General features: G+C 39.4%; 2 protein-coding genes across 5 annotated transcripts in view; both read right to left on the bottom strand.

Moving 5' to 3' along the window:
* arhgef12a (Rho guanine nucleotide exchange factor (GEF) 12a) overlaps positions 1-8,228 on the bottom strand; it is a 63,450-nt gene extending 55,222 nt beyond the window's left edge. For both annotated transcript variants that reach the window (XM_061719343.1, XM_061719342.1), the window contains exon 1: positions 6,858-8,228. In XM_061719343.1, the coding sequence (XP_061575327.1) occupies positions 6,858-6,889 (32 nt within the window). In that variant the 5' untranslated portion in view covers positions 6,890-8,228. The remainder of the gene's footprint in view (positions 1-6,857) is intronic.
* A 4,164-nt stretch (positions 8,229-12,392) lies between these two features.
* tlcd5a (TLC domain containing 5a) lies at positions 12,393-17,220 on the bottom strand. Of its 3 annotated transcripts, none has more exons than XM_061720312.1 (3): positions 16,908-17,220; positions 14,212-14,415; positions 12,393-13,774 (listed from the first exon to the last, which is right to left on the bottom strand). In XM_061720312.1, exons 2-3 carry the CDS (start codon positions 14,405-14,407, stop codon positions 13,242-13,244), a joined length of 729 nt encoding a protein of 242 aa, XP_061576296.1. In that variant the 5' UTR covers positions 14,408-14,415; positions 16,908-17,220; the 3' UTR covers positions 12,393-13,241. The 3 variants fall into 3 exon arrangements, with proteins under 3 accessions (XP_061576296.1, XP_061576295.1, XP_061576297.1); XM_061720311.1 differs by lacking the exon at positions 16,908-17,220 and adding an exon at positions 14,539-14,905; XM_061720313.1 differs by lacking the exon at positions 16,908-17,220 and adding an exon at positions 14,559-14,592.
* Between the last annotated feature and the right edge of the window lie 1,141 nt (positions 17,221-18,361).

Here is an 18,361-nt window from a genome sequence, read left to right on the forward strand (position 1 = left end):
GCATCAACCAGCATCATCGGTCAACATATAGTACTATCTCTTCTCAAATATAGTATTTCAATAGAACCAATTTTCTAATACAGCTTTATTTCTTTCTACTTTTTCAGATCCTATTAGGAAACAGAAGAGTCAGCAAACTATAATTGTTCTTCAAGATTAAAACAAAGTTGATGGAAGAGAAACAAATGAGTCCTTACAACACCTTTGTGTAACACGCTCTTCAATTAAACTGAATGTTTTTTTTCTTTCTGTCTTTGAAAAATACGTACATTAAGTCACCACGGTGGTTACAATGAGAATAAACTGTAGCATGTCCACAGCTCAACAGTCTGGATAACAACATACTGAATTAAAACGTACAGGAATTATTCTTATTGAAAATGTTTAATAATACATACTACACCACAGGTAAGCCCTTTACTAGTCTATCCAGGCTCTGTTCTATATTTTTTTGCTATTTAGAAATTGCTGTCATCTGCTGAACATTACTACATGTAGCTAAATCTGAGCTCTGATGCTGGCTCTAAGAGAAAGAGAAGGGTGTATTAAGCTGCATGTCCAACCCTTAATCAGCAGAAGTAGACATTGTAAACTTGATTGCAGAGCTGCAGCAGGTTGTTTGTAACACAGCCTCTCATAGTGCATCTGCAGGAATGTCATTCCCAAACATGTCACAAAAATTGTATCTAACCTGCTGTGGCAGCAGATATTCTGCATTTTCATGACAACTGATTTGTGCTTAAAAAAATACATTAAAAATTAAAAAGCAGATTGGCATGGCAAATAAATAAATATATGAATGATATTTGTGTTTAATGGTCCCGTGACTGACTGGAACTTTGGCGAGGGTTTGTGCTGCCCCATCCCAAGGAGATTGAATATGACGGGTACAGAAAATTAAGACAAAAATTAATCCAATTAATTAGCAGTTGTATACCCTGCATACGATGACATATACATAAGATTTCTAAATACCACAGTTAGCTTTCAGCCAGTAGCCTGGTTTAAGGTCACAAACCCTTAAATGGACATACAAGGATATGGCACATGGACTAGACAGCTCTCTTTCCCTGTCCTCTTTTTCCTCTATTGTGGTGACACAGTCTCTTGTGAAGTGAAAGTAACGTTCAGGCCCTGAAGCTCTTCTGGCCAATGGCAGGATTATAGAGGGTGTCCACAGGCATTAACATCACAGATCTGGGTGATAGACCCCAACTCCCCCCACACTCAGAGCCCCAGCTAATGCCCAGCCTCCATTCATTCTTCAACATCACCAACCCTGGGGCATGGCATCTTTCTTTCTTTTCTGCCATCTTTTTAAAAGATATGTTTCACCTTCTTATCCAGACTGGACTAACAGTTAAATAGGTATTAGTAATGACATCATAGCAACCATAAATGTTCTCTACCTTGAAGCACAACAAAGCCATGCGACCATATATGTAAATAGAACATCATCCTCCTGAAAATTCAAGGCTAGCATGCCGGTTAGAGATGGGGACCCATCCGACCCATAAATTCACTGATGAGATATAGGAATAATGTCATTGATCAACAAAGAGACAAAGTGATGATTTGACATATGCTGTAGGGCTGTGCGATTAATCGATTTTAAATCTTAATCGGATTTATTAATCACAATCGATGTTAAAAAAAGGAAAATCGGAAAATCGATTTTCCTTTTTTGCAGCTGGCTGCATTACAGACAGAGCTCGTCTAGTCATCTTTGTTTGGTCAAGAAAATTGTAAATGTTGTCACTTTACTAAACTCAAGGAGGATTTACAGTATCTTTCAATTGAACTTCATTCCCAATAGGGAAATTTGTTTGCTATTTTTCTTTAAAAATAAAGATAAAATATTTGAAACAATTTATTCCATTGTCTTTTGTAGTTTTACCAAAAAAATCGAAATCGAAATCGAGTTTTCAGAGAAAAAAAAAAATCGGGATTTTATTTTTGTCCAAAATCGCCCAGCCCTAATATGCTGTAATATTAATTAAAACTGTCGTCTCGTATTTTTATTCTGTTTACGTGTATGCTGCTTTCCTCTCACTCATACACATTCAGGATCATTTTAAATACACTGATACTGTAACAACACAAAAACAGTTACATATAGGTGAGGAGATTTAAACACCCCTTTTGATGTGTTTTAAAGAAAACAAAGTTCCATATTATACTTCATGAATCCTGCCTCGTGTACTTTTTACCTGGTTGCTTTTCTAGAGTATTTCTTGATATGAAAACATTCCAGCTAAGTATCTCCCTTTATGAAATACATGCATGGGCTATGACTGTTAAGAAAATCAGCATCTAATTTTCAGTTCAGTGATACATTTGTGTGATAACTGCTAAGAACGGCGTGTTCTGCTGTGCTGACTCTGTGAGTGCCTCCTTTTCCAGCTCAGAGGCCTATTAACTTCAACCCCTTATTCTGGCTTTGTACATGCTTATAACACATCAGTGTCCACCAAAGGCACAACAACCCTGCCCTTAATGAACTACTTAGGAAATAACAGCCTAACAAATTCAATGAATTGCGGAAAAAATACATGTAATTTACGTTTAAAAAATGTGTAATCACAAATAGGAAAAAAATGAATGTAAATGTTAAAAGTTGGTGTGCGTAACTGACTGTAACTGATTGTAAGAGACTGCTTATCAAACAGACTTGAATACAGACCAACTGTAACAATCTCTATGAAAGCAAATATCCTGGTCTGGGGCATTCGGGTTTGACAATAAGTTTTTCCTTCTGCAGGCATTAATTCATGCACTGCCCTTTTAAGGTCTCAAACCAGCATTTTATATCAAGTTAAAGTCAGCTCTTTGCTTGGGCCACGGCAACACCATGTTTATGTCAACGACCACAAGGCGTCTAAATCCTGTGTCAGAAAAATGATCCCAAATGAGCATCCCTCCACCGCTGCGCTTGACCGTTAGTAGGGCTGTGCGATTAATCGATTTTAAATCTAAATCGGATTTATTAATCAAGACGATGCTAAAAAAAAGGAAAATCGGAAAATCGATTTTCCTCTCTCTTGTTCATATAGCTGGAAAAGAAGAAGAGAGCTGTCTGCATTACAAACAGAGCTCGTCTAGTCATCTTTGTTTGGTCAAGAAAATGGTAAATGTTGTCACTTTACTTAACTCAAGGAGGATTTACAGGATCTTTCTTTTGTAGTTTTACCAAAAAAATCAAAATCGAAATCGAAAATCTGGTTTTCAGAGAAAAAAAAATCGGGATTTTATTTTTGTCCAAAATCACCCAGCCCTAACCGTTAGCATCAGGCGCTTACACTAATATGCTTTGTTAGGCATTTGTATTAGAACAAAATATCTCCCCTACAGTCTCACCTGTTCAAAAGGACATTGTTATAAAAGTTTAAGTTTGTTCATTATTTTAATAATTGCGCCCTCGGGAAAGCATAGGTCTTGGTAGTGTGCTGGTGTGGACATTCAGGTGTGTGTTGACACACTGTCAGTGTGGAAAGATGTTGATCTTTGAGAAGCAAATGCTGCTGTGAAACAAACAGTTGTAAGACTATTTACAAACAATTTGGACACCATAATTACTAGGTGAAAAAGATAATTCTTCAACTACAAGACAGTTGCCAATATTCCCAGGAGTGGACACCCCAGCAATTTCCCCACAAATTCAGAGTTAATAGGTTGGACAACATTCAAAGTGTGTAAAAACCCTTGAGTGACAGTCATGTCCACAAGGACATACACCATTTTTTTACTGAAAAAGATTGATAATATCTGATTATTTTTAGGTATAATGCCTTGACGACATCCTTTTTTTCCTTAACTTAAAAAAAACTAGAGCGCCAAATAACAGACATACAAACAAATAACAAACATTATTTTTCACTACCTTGTTAATTCAAAAACACTGTCCAATTAATATTTGCTAAGTACGTAAACAACTACATACAAAATCTGATTGATAATTTCTATTTTGATTTCAATAACCCACCTCTCCATCTTACCTGCACAAACCATGTTGGTGCGTACATACTATTGTATCTTGAGATAAAGTCTTGGCACTTCTCAGAAGAGCTTTCAATTACTTCTGGACACTTATTATAATGCACAGTTCAGAGCAGCTGACACAGCTTACTTAGTATTGGCACTGGCTGGATGAAATAAAGCCTGCTGCATTATCAGGGATGTTTGCCAAATACAGGAGATGCATACAGATAGACCAAGCTGTCAGAACCACTCCTGAAAACATCTATCATGAGGAAACAAAGCTGCATTGCAGTAAGGCAAACATCGACTCTGGTGCTGTTATTGTCCAATTGTGCTGAGATAACTGCTTTACAGGTCAAATGATATCCAGACAAAACAAACAATACAAAGTCATGGTTCTGTGAAGCTGGGTTTGTTGTACTGCCTTCATTATTGATTATATAATCACTTCTGTAAAACACAAAATTTATGAGAATCTGAATCAATGGTAATCAATTTTGTGTAAATGGATATAATCTGACACTTAACCAAAATTACAATGAAGATGTTGTCCAGCATGCCTCAATGAGCATACCTGACCTACACTAACTGACCTGTGGAGGAATATACAGAGTATGGACAGTTTTTCCCACTGAAAGCTTTTGTTTACTACTAGTGATGTCACCAGGACCACTTCCCGGGAGGGCCTCAGGATGGGGGTGGTGGGAAATCGTGGAGATCAGCAGAACTCTATGACAAAGAGCTAAAACCACATTAAACTGACCCACTGGCTGATGACCCAATGCCAATAGATATGGGAAGCAAATTCTCATTAAAGGCAACAGTGCAGAAGAATTTTCTTAAAGAAAGAAAAACACCAATCACAGAGGAATAAAAATACACTACACAGTTACTCTATTTTTTCAAGTATTATTGAAAACGCCATCTAACCAGGCCAGCCCCTCTAACTGTTGGTGAACAGAGACACACACTTAACTCTATGCAGGACCAACACCGATATGAAAGCCTGTATCATGCTCTACTTTTAAAGTATTAAAATACAGCTATTAGAGCACCAGGCCTTTGAAGTCATACATGTGAATGAGCTCAAGGGAATTAAAACAAAAGCAATTTCTGTAGCAAGCTTCGCTGATGAGACAGTCTCCAGCCTTCAGTACAGATCTGAGATGACCAAATGTACAGTATGGCATTCTAGGACAAGCTATAATGTTTAACAATAATTTCAATCTGGAATTAAATGCTTTATACTGAAACTACAATTGCATTTGCTTATTCACCACCAGGTTTACGATCAAAGCCAGTTTATACAAGTGTTATACACATTATGTGTTCATCATATTCATCAAACCACACACACACACACACACACACACACACACACACACACACACACACACACACACACACACACACACACACACACACACACACACACACACACACACACACACACACACACACACACACACACACACACACACTTAAAAATACCATAACAACAGTTGGTGTCAGCCACTGTTGCCATCATTGCTGTGGGGGATGGGGGTCATGAAAATTGGGTTGAGCTTTAGCCTCCAGTTCAAGCCATGAGGATATTTCACATCCCAACCTGTGCAGTAAGCTCCCATCTATTCCAAATCTACCAGCCATATTCCACTTTATTGGACATAATGCAACAGCTTCATTCCTGTTTTACTGCCAACGTAGATTAATTCAAGAGTCCAAATATGTCTGCTCTTGGTAATAAAAACGGCAGAGGAACTTCCTGTATTGATGCAAACCAAAGCGTAGATATGGCTAGTATTTCTTAATGAAGTGAGAAAGCACAGATTGATCCTTTTTTTCTACTATTGATGACTATTCTCCCAAATGAATCATCTATCCATGTGGTCTAACCTTTGATTTTAAAAATTCAACGCTGCCTTGAATAAAGAAATTACTTCATGGAGCTACGGTTTATTTAAATCCAGAGATTATTTTAATAGGTGTGGAAGAGGGTTAGCTTTAAAAGCTTAGGCATAATGGTGATGTTGAAAGGTGTAGGGGATCACAGATGACTGTTTCCTAGCACACAAGCAGTTGAAGGCCTTCTAACTCATTGGACAGGCAGCACTTTGCTGCAAAGAACTCCATTACCCGTGCTGAGATCAGCAGAGTTTCCATAAAGATATGTTGTCCTTCCTTAGTAATTTAATAACACGGTTATTACCAAGCATATCAACAAATAGGTGGTTTACTAAAACCATGTCGGGGGTATTATGATTATACTGTGGACTGTTTCAGAACAATAGACATTCACATAGGGATGGGCGGTATGGACTAAAAAATGTATCACGATAATTTCTGTCATTTATCCCGATAACGATAAAAATGACGATAGAAAAAATACCAATTCAACTCCACCTTTGTAACTATAAATCTATCACCACATTCAGTCTTTGGAGCCAAAACACTGCTCTAAAAGATACTAAATGCTACTAAACATCATCAATGGGAATTTTTCTTTCTTTCAGGCTCATTTCCTTCCTTCTTTTTTCCCTTCCTTCCTTCTTTCCTCCTCCTTCCCTCCTTCCCTCCTTCCTTCCTTCCTTCCTTCCTTCCTTCACCTACGTTGTGCGTGGATTGAACGCAGAACTATAAATCAGCTTTACACAAAAACGTCATCAACAGGAATTTATCGTTTTTACCGCGAGTTGACAAATTCTTATCGTGAGGAATTTTTTTGACGGTTTATCGTGAACGGTAAAATATTGCCCATTCCTACATTCACATAACCTAAACTTCTGCAAAAGTGTGTTTGTATATACGAGAAGGTCAAGGTTGTCCATCTGGTGTGCAGACAGTTGGTTTGCAGAACATTAATGTTTTAGATACTCTACCTGTCAGTGAAGCTGGACTGTGTGTCACTCATTGGGCTTCCGGTTCTAGAGTTGCAGCAGCTTGTATCCCAATAACATTTTCCAGAGTGTGATGACTCGAGCTCCAGGGACGTCCTTCTCAGGCATTCGTCTGAACTAGGCAAGGACTTTTGAGAGCGGTGCTGAGAATCAATCTTATAATCTTAGCTCAGCGTTAGGTTGTTGCGAGGCACGTCCAAAGACTAAATGAAATACAAACACCGACTGTGGGATCTGTCAACAAGTACTCATTGACGAAATGGAGCAGCAGCAAGAAGTCTACAGTGAACACAGCCAGGCCTTGGTCGTATTAGCTGTACAGTTTGATAATATTCCACCTGGGTGAAGAAGAAAAAAAAGGCAAAAATAAAAAAAGAATAAAATAAATATCCAGCTCAAGCCGGCACAACTTGACGTGCGTTTAAGTATGACTCCTTTGCGTTCACATCCCAGATTTCCGACAGCATGGGGTATAAACAATCCAATGTAGCAGACAGACAGCCTGGCCTTGCGATGTGGTCCGTCCTGCTGCTGCGATGGCCTCTGTCGCTGCCTAAACGATCTTTAAAGATGCTGGAAATTCCTGCAGTCCCATTTGGTGTCCCCTGCTCCCAGAAACCACTCTCCCGTGACCACCGGAGTGGAATCGCCCAATACTGAGTCTAAACGACCAGGACTAGGACGAATTAGCAGAACAACTGCGGCTACGGCTGCAGACGCAAGATGCAACAAAAATAATAATAATAATAATACCAAACAAAGATCTGTTGATCTCATTAAAAAAAAAAGAGAGAAGGTTGTTGAAAACGTCTTGGCAGGCGACGATTCTGGGCGAGCTACGAGCTAACAAAACAGAGGAGCGTTTTCAGCAGAAAAGAAGAAGACGAGAGAAAAAAACTTTGCTTCGTGTGTTTGAGTGCAAACTAAGCGAAACTCCCGTTCATAACAATGAGAGAGAGAGATTCTTCCCGTCCTTGCCGTGCTTCTTCTCTGAGAACAGCGAGCAGGGGGGCTCAGCAACGCGCGGCCAGCACAGACTCCATGTTTCCCGGATTCGGTGGTTTTTCTGGGCAGAATTCCGCGGAGGGAGAAGCAGACTCGTTTAGCTCCGTGGCCGGCTAACGGGACACAAAGCAGCCGCCGCTCCGGCGGAAAACACCGCCGCACACACGCCCAAGGCCTGGAAACTTCTCGCAAACACCGGCTGCGTTTTTTTACCATCGAAATAATATGTTTGCGGATGAGTTTAAAGTTGTGGAACGGTAACCCCCCGAGAGAGAGAAAAAAAATGCCACTTTCTGCCGCTAGCAACGCCCTAGCCCCGCTAGCAGTCGGTGTCCAGCAGCGCCTCCGACAACCACTTCCGCCGGGACTACGGTAGTCGCAAGGGCGGTTTATGGTTCTGCGTTACACCAACGCAGAGCCTGCGCCGTAGGTTACGCGTCGACGCGTAATCTACGGCGTAGACTCTGCGTTGGTGTTACGCGGGACCATAAATCAGCCTTCAGTCATGTCAGGAAACATGGCTTGGAAACTTCATCAAATCAACTAAACTGCCACCACTCATGGGTGCAGATCCCGGGGGGGATGGGGGGGACATGTCCCCCCCCAATTTCTGAAAAACATGAATTGTCCCCCCCAATAAAAATACCCTAAATTATTCAAAATTGAACAAATGTAGTTTCAGACTTAAAGGTTGAATATGTAGAATATTTATTAAAAATATATTTCTTAAAAAATAATACATCCACTGTGCGTTTTGAGGTGTACAAAATGAAAGTATTGCTACTCCATAAATTTTTTTTTTTTAGTCTGAATTAATATTTTTCAATTACTTTTTGTCAACGTTCTGTTTACATTCGTACCTGCCCGTAGCCAACATGTGGCTCACTTCTCCGGTGTTTTCCTGCCTCCTCCCGGTCGTATGCGTCTGTTTTCAACGAAGCCTTTTCAATAATCAATTGGTGGATCAATGGATAATCATATACCTGTTAGGATGGGTGTATTTGTGTTATGTGTTATTTGTGTTATTATGATTTACGAATATAACACTTAAGTAAGCAGTGACACACACTGTTGGCTGTTTAGGACAAATAAACAAGAAAGGTAAGCACAATAAATGAGGCCTGTGCAGTATTTTTTGGCGAGCCTTTACCAATTTATGGCATGGTATGAGTTGCATATTGACAAAAAATTCAAAATTAAAATCACGTTGGTGTCCCCCCCAATACTCACATCGGATCTGCACCCCTGCCACCACTGCTATCACTACGTGCAGTAGTTGCAGAATATTCACTCTTAACATCATAACATACGTTCTTTTTTTTGTTATAGATATATTTATTGAGGGCAATAAGAAAAAAAAAGATTTACAATAACAATAGAAATATCAATATTTTCCCCTTTTTTAACTTTTCATAACAATAATTAAACAAAAATAAATAAATAATAATCATAAGAAAGAAAGAAAAAAATATATAAATAAATAAATACAACAACACACCCCTCTCCCCTTCCCTCCCTCATATGGTCAATACATTACATCATTCAAAATCATTTAGCTTCTTTTCACATTATGCATATCAATACTGGAGCAAATGAATAATAAAGTAAATAATCAAGTCCTGAAAAAACACATTCATTAATGCAGTAGATGATTCAGATCATTAGCTAGTCCAATAAAGGCAAAAAATCCAGTATTTTTTCTGATCCACTGTTTGGGTGCTGGGGTTTTTTCCGATTTCCAGTCTTTTAAAATACAATTTTTTGCCGCAGTGCCTGCAAGCAGAATGAAGTACTTTTTATGATAAGTCATATTTAGTGAACTGATATCTCCCAGTATCCAGACTTTAGGATCAATAATATAGGATTTTAAAATGTCTGATTATTTTGACAACGTATTTCCAGAAAGCATCTATCGGACAGTTCAAGAGCATATGGAGTAGATTTCCAGTGTTTATTTTACATCTTTGGCAGAGACCGCACCATTACATTTATTTAATCTATAGGGAGTGTAGTAGATTTGATGTAAAGTATTGAATTGAATTTGTCTGTGTTTGGTGGAATTAACTGAATAAAATAAGTATATTTCTTAAACAGAAACCTGTCCTGCTTAACTTAAAATTGTATAAATTAATATACAACAATAGAAAGAAAGCAGAACAATAGTGCACATTTTTGGTGCAATAAAAAAAGTGCAAACAGAAAGTCTGTAGAAAACTTGTAAACATATTTGTACCTCAAAGGCCATGACTGTAGGCTACAGTTGTGGTAAAACAGAAAAAAATAACTTGTGAACTCAACAGCTCAATGCCATTTTCCATTGGCTTTTTATGACTATTTTTTGACTCTCACAGTAATACGGGACAAAGTGCGTCCCTTTTCAGCCCACTACGGGACGAGTACTTTAGTTTATAAATACGGGACGATTCTGTTTTTCAAGGGACGGTTGGCAACCCTAGTACTGATTAACGGTCACTGTGATCAACTTGAGACTATAGCCAATCCATTTTGCATTAAAAAACAGCGTCCAGGGTTCCTCTTTCCTTAATAATAATAATAATAATAATAATAATAATAATAATAATAATAATAATAATAGACATTGTAGCAAATGTCTCAGTCGACATGTTCATTCTCCTCAAGAAGTTTTCAGGTTTTATTAAAACTCACTGAAGATTTGTCAATCCAAAGATCTTGCATACCTGTGTTGATTGACACTTTATTGCACCTTATGAGTTAATCAAGAGAGTATTTTACAACTCTTAGTTTCACCCCTGATATACATACTTAGTAAACGTACATCAGTCAATAAAATGATTATTAACCTTAAAAAAAACCTACTGCTCTAACAGAGTAAAAAATAAACTGAATAATTAACTGCAAGGAGGATCAGCGACATTTTCGTCAATCATTTAATTGGTTTAGTAACTTAATCTTGTTACAAAGCAAAAGTAACAATAATCCTCTGACCTGACCTGATGGATTCAAATGGACCTGTGCGTGTGTGTATGTGTCTGTTTTCAATCTTATTACATCGTATATCTCTTTAGATACTTAGACAACTTCTTAAGACAGCACTCTGTGTGATAGAGCTTATATATGTATATTTATATATGTATATATATGCTGGTATAACATCACAAAAAATAAATCAATTATGTACAAGCCTGGCTAATCAGGGTAGATTTTGCTTGATTGGTTTCTTTTCCACAGCAGGGAAAATCCTTCTCAAACTTCCTGAGAAGGAGGTCTTATCCTTAAGCAATTAACCAGATAATTGCATTAACTTGCACGACTACTTCAAGGTTTAAATGGCTCTCTGCCTGTGGTTGGTCTGGGATCAGAGTGATCACACTGTTCAATGTTGATAGCGTACAGTGCAGCCCTAATGCACAATAATACACTAATATTTTAATGGACCTTTCTCAACCATCCCACTGGGAAAGCCTGAAAGATGATAATATAACAGAGTACAGAGAGAAAACTCACTAAAGTAACTGTGAGAGACAAAGTGCAACAGATAGAAAGAAAATGTAAAAATACTCAGGTTTATTTTGAGTTATTTCCTTCTTTGTTGTCATTAAAGTGCCTCAATGAATCATTAAAGCCCTTTGATGTAAAATAGGGTTTTAAACTGTTTTTCATAAAGTATAATCTTATTATTTTATTATTACTGCATTTCTATAACTGTGGAATTAATATTGAAAGAGGCTTAAAAAAACACATTAAACAAGTCAGGAGCAAATATGTGACACTACTTTCAGCTAATGAGATAAAACAGCATTTCTGTCATTTCTTTTAACATTTCCAAAGGACCTTCCATGTTTCCTGCATGATCCTTCATAAATAATTGATTGGACACCACCATGTGGACAACTTGAGTAACTTCAATCAAAGTCCACATCAGCGTCTGTATTTTTTCTTTTTTCTTTTTTTACAGCAAATCCTTTACTTTTAGCTGATATTTGTTCAAAGTGTTTGAAGCACACATAGATGTGTTTGTGTGTGTACACATTTCCAAAGAATAAAATCAAATGAAGTAATTGTAGAGCAAATTCAGATAACTAAAGGCACACACAAGTTAGATTTGTAGTTTTTTGGGGCGCTCAAACAGCTTCTCTCAAATGTCATAAGATACAGCATAAAACTGGAAACAAAGGATTGACGCATGATTTAGTGCCTTGTTGCCCAAATCCCTGTGCAATAAAATAATAAGCAAGATTTTTTCTTCACAATTATGACAAAGATATTAAATCTGGCCGTGAGATGGATTGGCTGCACCTCGCCTCATCAATAGACTATGAGAAAAGATGGATGAAGACAAATATGGCAGTGGATGGCTTGATGACCTTCTGGGGGTGTGAAGATGCAAGACTAAACATTTTAATCCATACATATATTCTCTCAAAGGTTAAGATAAACAGAATAGAGAGCATCAACAATGTTTATAGCTGCTGCTTGAGAAAATACATAAGTCAGAAAAAAAAGATCAGTGCACTGAACAGATAGCTTGCAATAAGTTTTAATTGTCAATTCATGAAAATACATACATGTCATTGAAACATTCAACAATCATCCCGTTAAACTCAATTAAATGAGAGCTATCAGTAGAAAGTACAGATCTTTAGTCTGAATGCTCCATCTTGCGAAACTGTCACACATTCAAAAATTCTGGTACCATTTCCATAAGCATTATAGTTTACATAAGTATCCAAAGTGACTGCAAAGTCACTGACACTTGTATCTCTGCATGTATATACTTAAAGGAAGTTTTTTTTTTTCCAGAAACCTCTGGGAAAAGTTTTCAGACAGTCAAAAGCTTATATCAACTCTAACTTTCTAACATTACTGCAATTCCCTGAGTAAACCTGTAAAATCTGCTCAAATCTTCACATAAAAAAAAAAAAAATACAAGACAAGAAAACCATTCTGACCTTTTTGCTTAAACTAAAAAAGTGTTTCACAGGCACTCCAGGCTTAACTTGTAAACTGTTTCTTTCCTAATAACGTCCCTCTGGAGCAGCACCACCACATATGACTAGGCCACAGTTCACTGCAGCTGAGAGCAACATGTGTTTTTAAAAAGTGCTTTGGTTTTCAGTGATGTAAATGACATCTGTGTTGTTTGTTAGCTGCACCTGTTAAGTAATAATCTAACGTTCCGGTGCAACGACTGCAAACGAAGTGAAGTTCTTCCAAAATGCAAGTATTAGACTTAACAGACATGGAATATTAAAAATGTATCTTAAGTTAACAGATTGGAAGTTGATTTTCCTTGTACTTTCCACTGAGCATCCAAAGTGACGAACACAGATGTGTTCTAAAATACAGTATAGTTATTTCCTTTAGAAAATCAAAACCCAATCAGTCAATTTTTCCCTCATGACCATTAGCCATCACAGTCTCTTGGGGGTCTCTCTGCTGTTTATGCCGGTTCTTACTCTTCCGTTTGGCAAATCGAACAATGTCCACCATAAAGATCCAGGATAGGGCATACATTGCCACTCCTCCGCATTTGATAAAGAATCTGGGCCTTGGAGATATCAGCTCACAGTACAGCATTGTGCCTCCCACGAAGATTCGCATCAACACAAACAGCAGCACAAACAGGACGTCCACAGTGTCCCCCAGCCAAGTTCTGTAATGTCCAGTCTGCTTAAGGAACCAGCGTGCCTGCAGGAGGGGGTTGGTGATTTCACTGCCAAAGAGTACCGCGCAGGCCTCGATGCCAGACTCCCCCAACCACAGGGTCAACAGGATTCCCAGGATGCTCATGGTGTGGTGGGCCAGCATAACGGGCCCCTCTGTGCGGAAGTACACGCACCAGGCCATATCAAAAAAGAAGTAGCCCAAGCTCAGCACCAGGGCACTTATCTGCAGAGGGGTGTTCTTAGTGCCTGGCATCCGCAAACAGAAACAGACATGTGTTAGTTTTTTTACACTATAAACAAAAACAATTCTTTGTGAAGAAAGCAAATGTTGTAATTAACATGTAAGAACAAAACTCTATTGTAGCATAAACTATAATGCAGCAGGTTTTGTACACTTGTGTTCCAAGCATCTCGTTGACATTGTGCAAAGACAATCTCATGTAACTGATTTTACATTAATGCTATATTCCAAGAAAAATCAATATATTTTTTAGCAATGATTTATCAAAACATAATGATTAGATTTGATACTACACATCTCTGCTACTGTCTCCTACGTATGTTAGCTCTTTTGTGACAGCTGTTGAATTTTTTTTTTACTTTTTTCTATTGCTATGTCTTTATCTTATGCACAAAGAAGTTACACAGGAATAATTTAATCACACAAAGCGCTGATGTCCTACCTGGGTAAGTGAAGGGCCAGGGACCATCCACATAGCCTATGTATGTTGTTACGCAGACTGCCAGGATGCCGTGCACCAGGGTGACAAGGCGACAGTTCCATTCATAGCTCCTAGACCCATTGAGATTGCACAAGATGAAGTAGAATGATGCCCAGCAGGACAGGCACAGGACCGCACAAACAACCAGAAGTGCCATCTTCCCCACTGAAGTGAAAGCAAACAAGAAAAGCTGCTAAAAGTAAAGCAGCTAAACTGATGTGTCAGCAGTCATCAAGCGAACTTTGAATAGTATCACGGAGTGAGATAAAAATGCAAAGAAGCACATACTGCCCTGTAATATCGCTTACAGTAGAAAGAGACAGAAATACCATCCAAAGACTTGGACTGTGCACCCTTTGTAAGTGAACAACAATTAGCCTTTGCTTGAACTATAATAGTACTATAGTTGGTGGCGTGAGGGGGACGTCTCTTCTTCTGCTGTGACGTTTGTACAAGGAGGTGAGACCATGCGGACAGAAAGGACCACCCTCTCAAGACAGAAACAAGATGCACACTTTACTCTAAAAGCCTTCAAGTTAGTTTCAAAACTGGGTCAGAGGTAACTAGGCATTTGGGCTCAGACATGCCCCCATGAGGGAGAAAGGCTCTTACAGACATTGTTAAATAAACTAATAAATCATCCATCCATTAACTATACCAGCTAACTCCTCTTTAGGGTCACAGGGATCTGCTAGAGTCTAGCCCAACTCTCTTTGGGGAAAAAAGGGGGACACCCTGGAAAGGTCACCCCATAAAATCAGTCCAAGACAATTTGTTTGGTTCGTGCACAATAAAATCGACAATTACCTGGATACACAGACGCCTGATTACATACAGTATAGTGGACTTACAGTATTTAATTAATGTTCTCTTTAAAACTGATTTCTTACCGAGTGCAACATTCTTGAAGAGACATGCAGAAATATCCACAAACATTGAGAAAAAATTACGGTTGACCATATACCCATCCAAATAATCAGAATCAATTGTCCCAATCACCTCCATGGCCACAGGTGTATAAAATAAAGCACCTAGGCATGCAGACTGTTTTTACAACTATTTGTGAAAGACTGGGTCGCTCTCAGGAGCTCAGTGAATTCCAGTGTGGAACTGTAATTGGATGTCACCTGTACAACAAATCCAATCATGACATTTCCTCCTCACTCCTAAATATTCCACAGTCAACTGCCAGCTGCATTATAAGACCATGGAAGTGTTTGGGAACGACAGTAACTCAGCCACGAAGTGGTAGGCCACATAAACTGACAGAGCAGGGTCAGCAGATGCTGAGGCGCATAGTGCACCAAACTCCAAACTTCATTTGGCCTTCAGATAAGCTCAAGAACTGCGCCGGGAGCTTCATGAAATGGGTTTCCATGGCCGAGCAGCTGCATCCAAGCTATACATCCCCAAGTGCAATGCAAAGCGTCAGATGCAGTGGTGTAAAGCAGGCCGCCACTGGACTCTAGAGAAGTGGAGATGCGTTCTCTGGAGGGACGAATCACGCTTCTCCATTTGGCAATCTGATGGACGAGTCTGGGTCTGGGTTTCCAGGAGATCAGTACTTGGAGAGGGGCTTATGGTGTGGGGTTGTTTTTCAGGAGCCGGGCTTGGCCCCTTAGTTCCAGTGGAAGGAACTCTGAATGCTTCACAGAGTTTGGTGTGGATGGACTTGACTGGCCTGTCCTAAACTCAACCTGACAGAACACCTTTGGGATGAATAAGAGCGGAGACTGAGACCCAGGCCTTCTCGTCCAACATCTGTGTGTGACCTCACAAATGCACTTCTGGAAGAATGGTCAAAAATCCCCATAAACTCACTCCTAAAACCCTTTGAACACCCTTCCCACAAGAGTTGAAACTGTTATAGCTGCAAAAGGTGGACCGACGTTACATTGAACCCTATGGATTAGGATGGGATGTCACTTAAATTCATATGAGTCAAGGCGCGGAGTGAATACATTTGGCAATATAGTGTATATAATTTATACAGTACCAGATGGGGAGCATTCAGTCCTCAAAATTAGAAGCAAGAAGCAGTAAAATCTTGAATGTTTACTTGAAAATGAATGAAAACATGCAATTAATTGGTGAGATATTACTGATGATGACTATTACATTTTGAATAAAGTTAAGTTTACTTTATTTTTTTTCTCACATAACACATTTTTCCTATCACTTCTATATACAATCCTTCAGGGTTCCTGAATGTGCAACTGCACAGGCATTAGATGAAGTAAAAACAAATGTATCCATGAATAGGAAATGCAAATAAATGCAAAAGTAGTTTGATATAACATGTGTACCATGTTTTAAAGTCCCTGACAACCACACAGTATTTAGAGCTTAGAAAACGCATATTAACATCTGATTTTGACTGTGAAAAGAGCAGTAAGATTGTTTTTTCTGGAGTTTAGGTCCTAGTTAAGCCTGAATTATGGTTCCGCGTTAAATCGACGGCGGATCCTACGGCGTAAGGTACGCGTCGACGCGCTCCGTACGCCGTAGGCTCTGCGTTGGTGTAACGCGGAACCATAAATCAGCCCTTAGTAGGGCGGATGACCAATGAGCTGGACCACATAGCGAGCTAACTAGTCGCGAGCTAATGATGTTTTTCTGGAATTATAATTTTCACTATCGCAGTAAGATGTCATTACCTTGATGATAAACATGCAGCTGTCCCCCTGTTTACATCCTGTACGTTATGGGTCCTCTCCAGGGTTCCTAGTGGTACTAATGTGACAAAGAGGCTGCTATTTTGTTGCCTTTATTTGAGCCGGTGGTGACGAGCTCCAGCATCCTCCATCCCCTCCCCGTCTATTGCTGGGAGCTGTCCTCGCAAATGCAGCGCTGCTGGGATAATAGGATCACCAAGGCTGTTCCCTATTTAGATTTTCCTATGTTATACCACAGTTAAGAGGGTATGGTAAGCTTATAAAATGTTAAACATATGTTTTCATCTTCTTGCTGCTTCCCATCCGTCCGAGGATCGTCTCCTCTTTTTCTTTGGAACAGTGGCGACACCTGGTGGCCACTTGCGGAAATTGCATGTATATTTTTTCTGCAAGTGAGGAACAAAATGGAAGCCCTGCCGGACACACTGCATGATGTTTATTCTTCTTATTTCTAGCTGGACCCAAGTTCCTATGCGTGGATTGTCAAACAGAAAAACACGGTCTGCAAGTCTAAATAACCAAACATGAACGTGGAATCTCTCAAATTTAAAGGGGACTTATTATGGCATCTAATACCTATTTAAAACAGGCCTTGAATGTCTTAAAAACAAGCTTTTGATTGTTTTTGCTAAATAAATTAGAAATTCAGCCTGTAAACCATGTCTTTATCATCCCATTCTCCAACCTCATTTTCTTTGCGGGATTCTGAGTGGGCGGGGCTATGATAATGAGGCTCTGTGCTGATTGGCTGCCTGAATGACGCGATACACCGCTACGAAAAAATGACAGAAGCTCCGGCCGGCGGAGTTACACCGTGTCCTAACTGTATGCGATGTGAGCGAGCGTCAGCGAAAAAATCAATTCCATTGCTTTATTTTCTTTTGGACTGTCCTAACTGGCCGCGAGCGACGCAGCGCAGCGCTATGTTTTGAGCTGAACATTTGTCGGACGGCCTGCTTCTATTTCCTTCCTGTTGCTCGCGTTGAAACCCGGTTGAAAGCGCTGTAGGAAACGGTCATGGATGAGGAACGGCTGATCCAGTTAGTTGAAATGAGAAGTTATCTCTATGATACCTCCTCATTTCACTACAAAAACCTCAATAAAGTGGCAGCTGGCTGGAGGGAGATGGACGGAGAGCGTCCGATGTCAAGCAGTGCGACGCGATAGTCGGACGCTCGCATGCAGTTACACGGTGTTTAGTTGTGGGCGTGGTTTGCATTTTGGTTACGTAACGAAAGGGAGCAGAATCTGAACGGCTTGTAGAAGCCACATCAGACTGGATGGCTCATCCGGGCGGCTGTACAGACACTGCAGAATTTGGCTGCTTTCCTCCTTCTCTGAGTTGGCAGGCTGAGGGGAGATCACTTTATATATGTTAAAGCAAGAAAAAATGTGTTTTTCATTATAGGTCCCCTGAATCAGGAAGTCTTCCCCAT

This window comes from Cololabis saira, chromosome 4 (genome assembly GCF_033807715.1).
Source record: "Cololabis saira isolate AMF1-May2022 chromosome 4, fColSai1.1, whole genome shotgun sequence".
In the NCBI taxonomy this organism is placed as follows: Eukaryota; Metazoa; Chordata; class Actinopteri; order Beloniformes; family Belonidae; genus Cololabis; species Cololabis saira.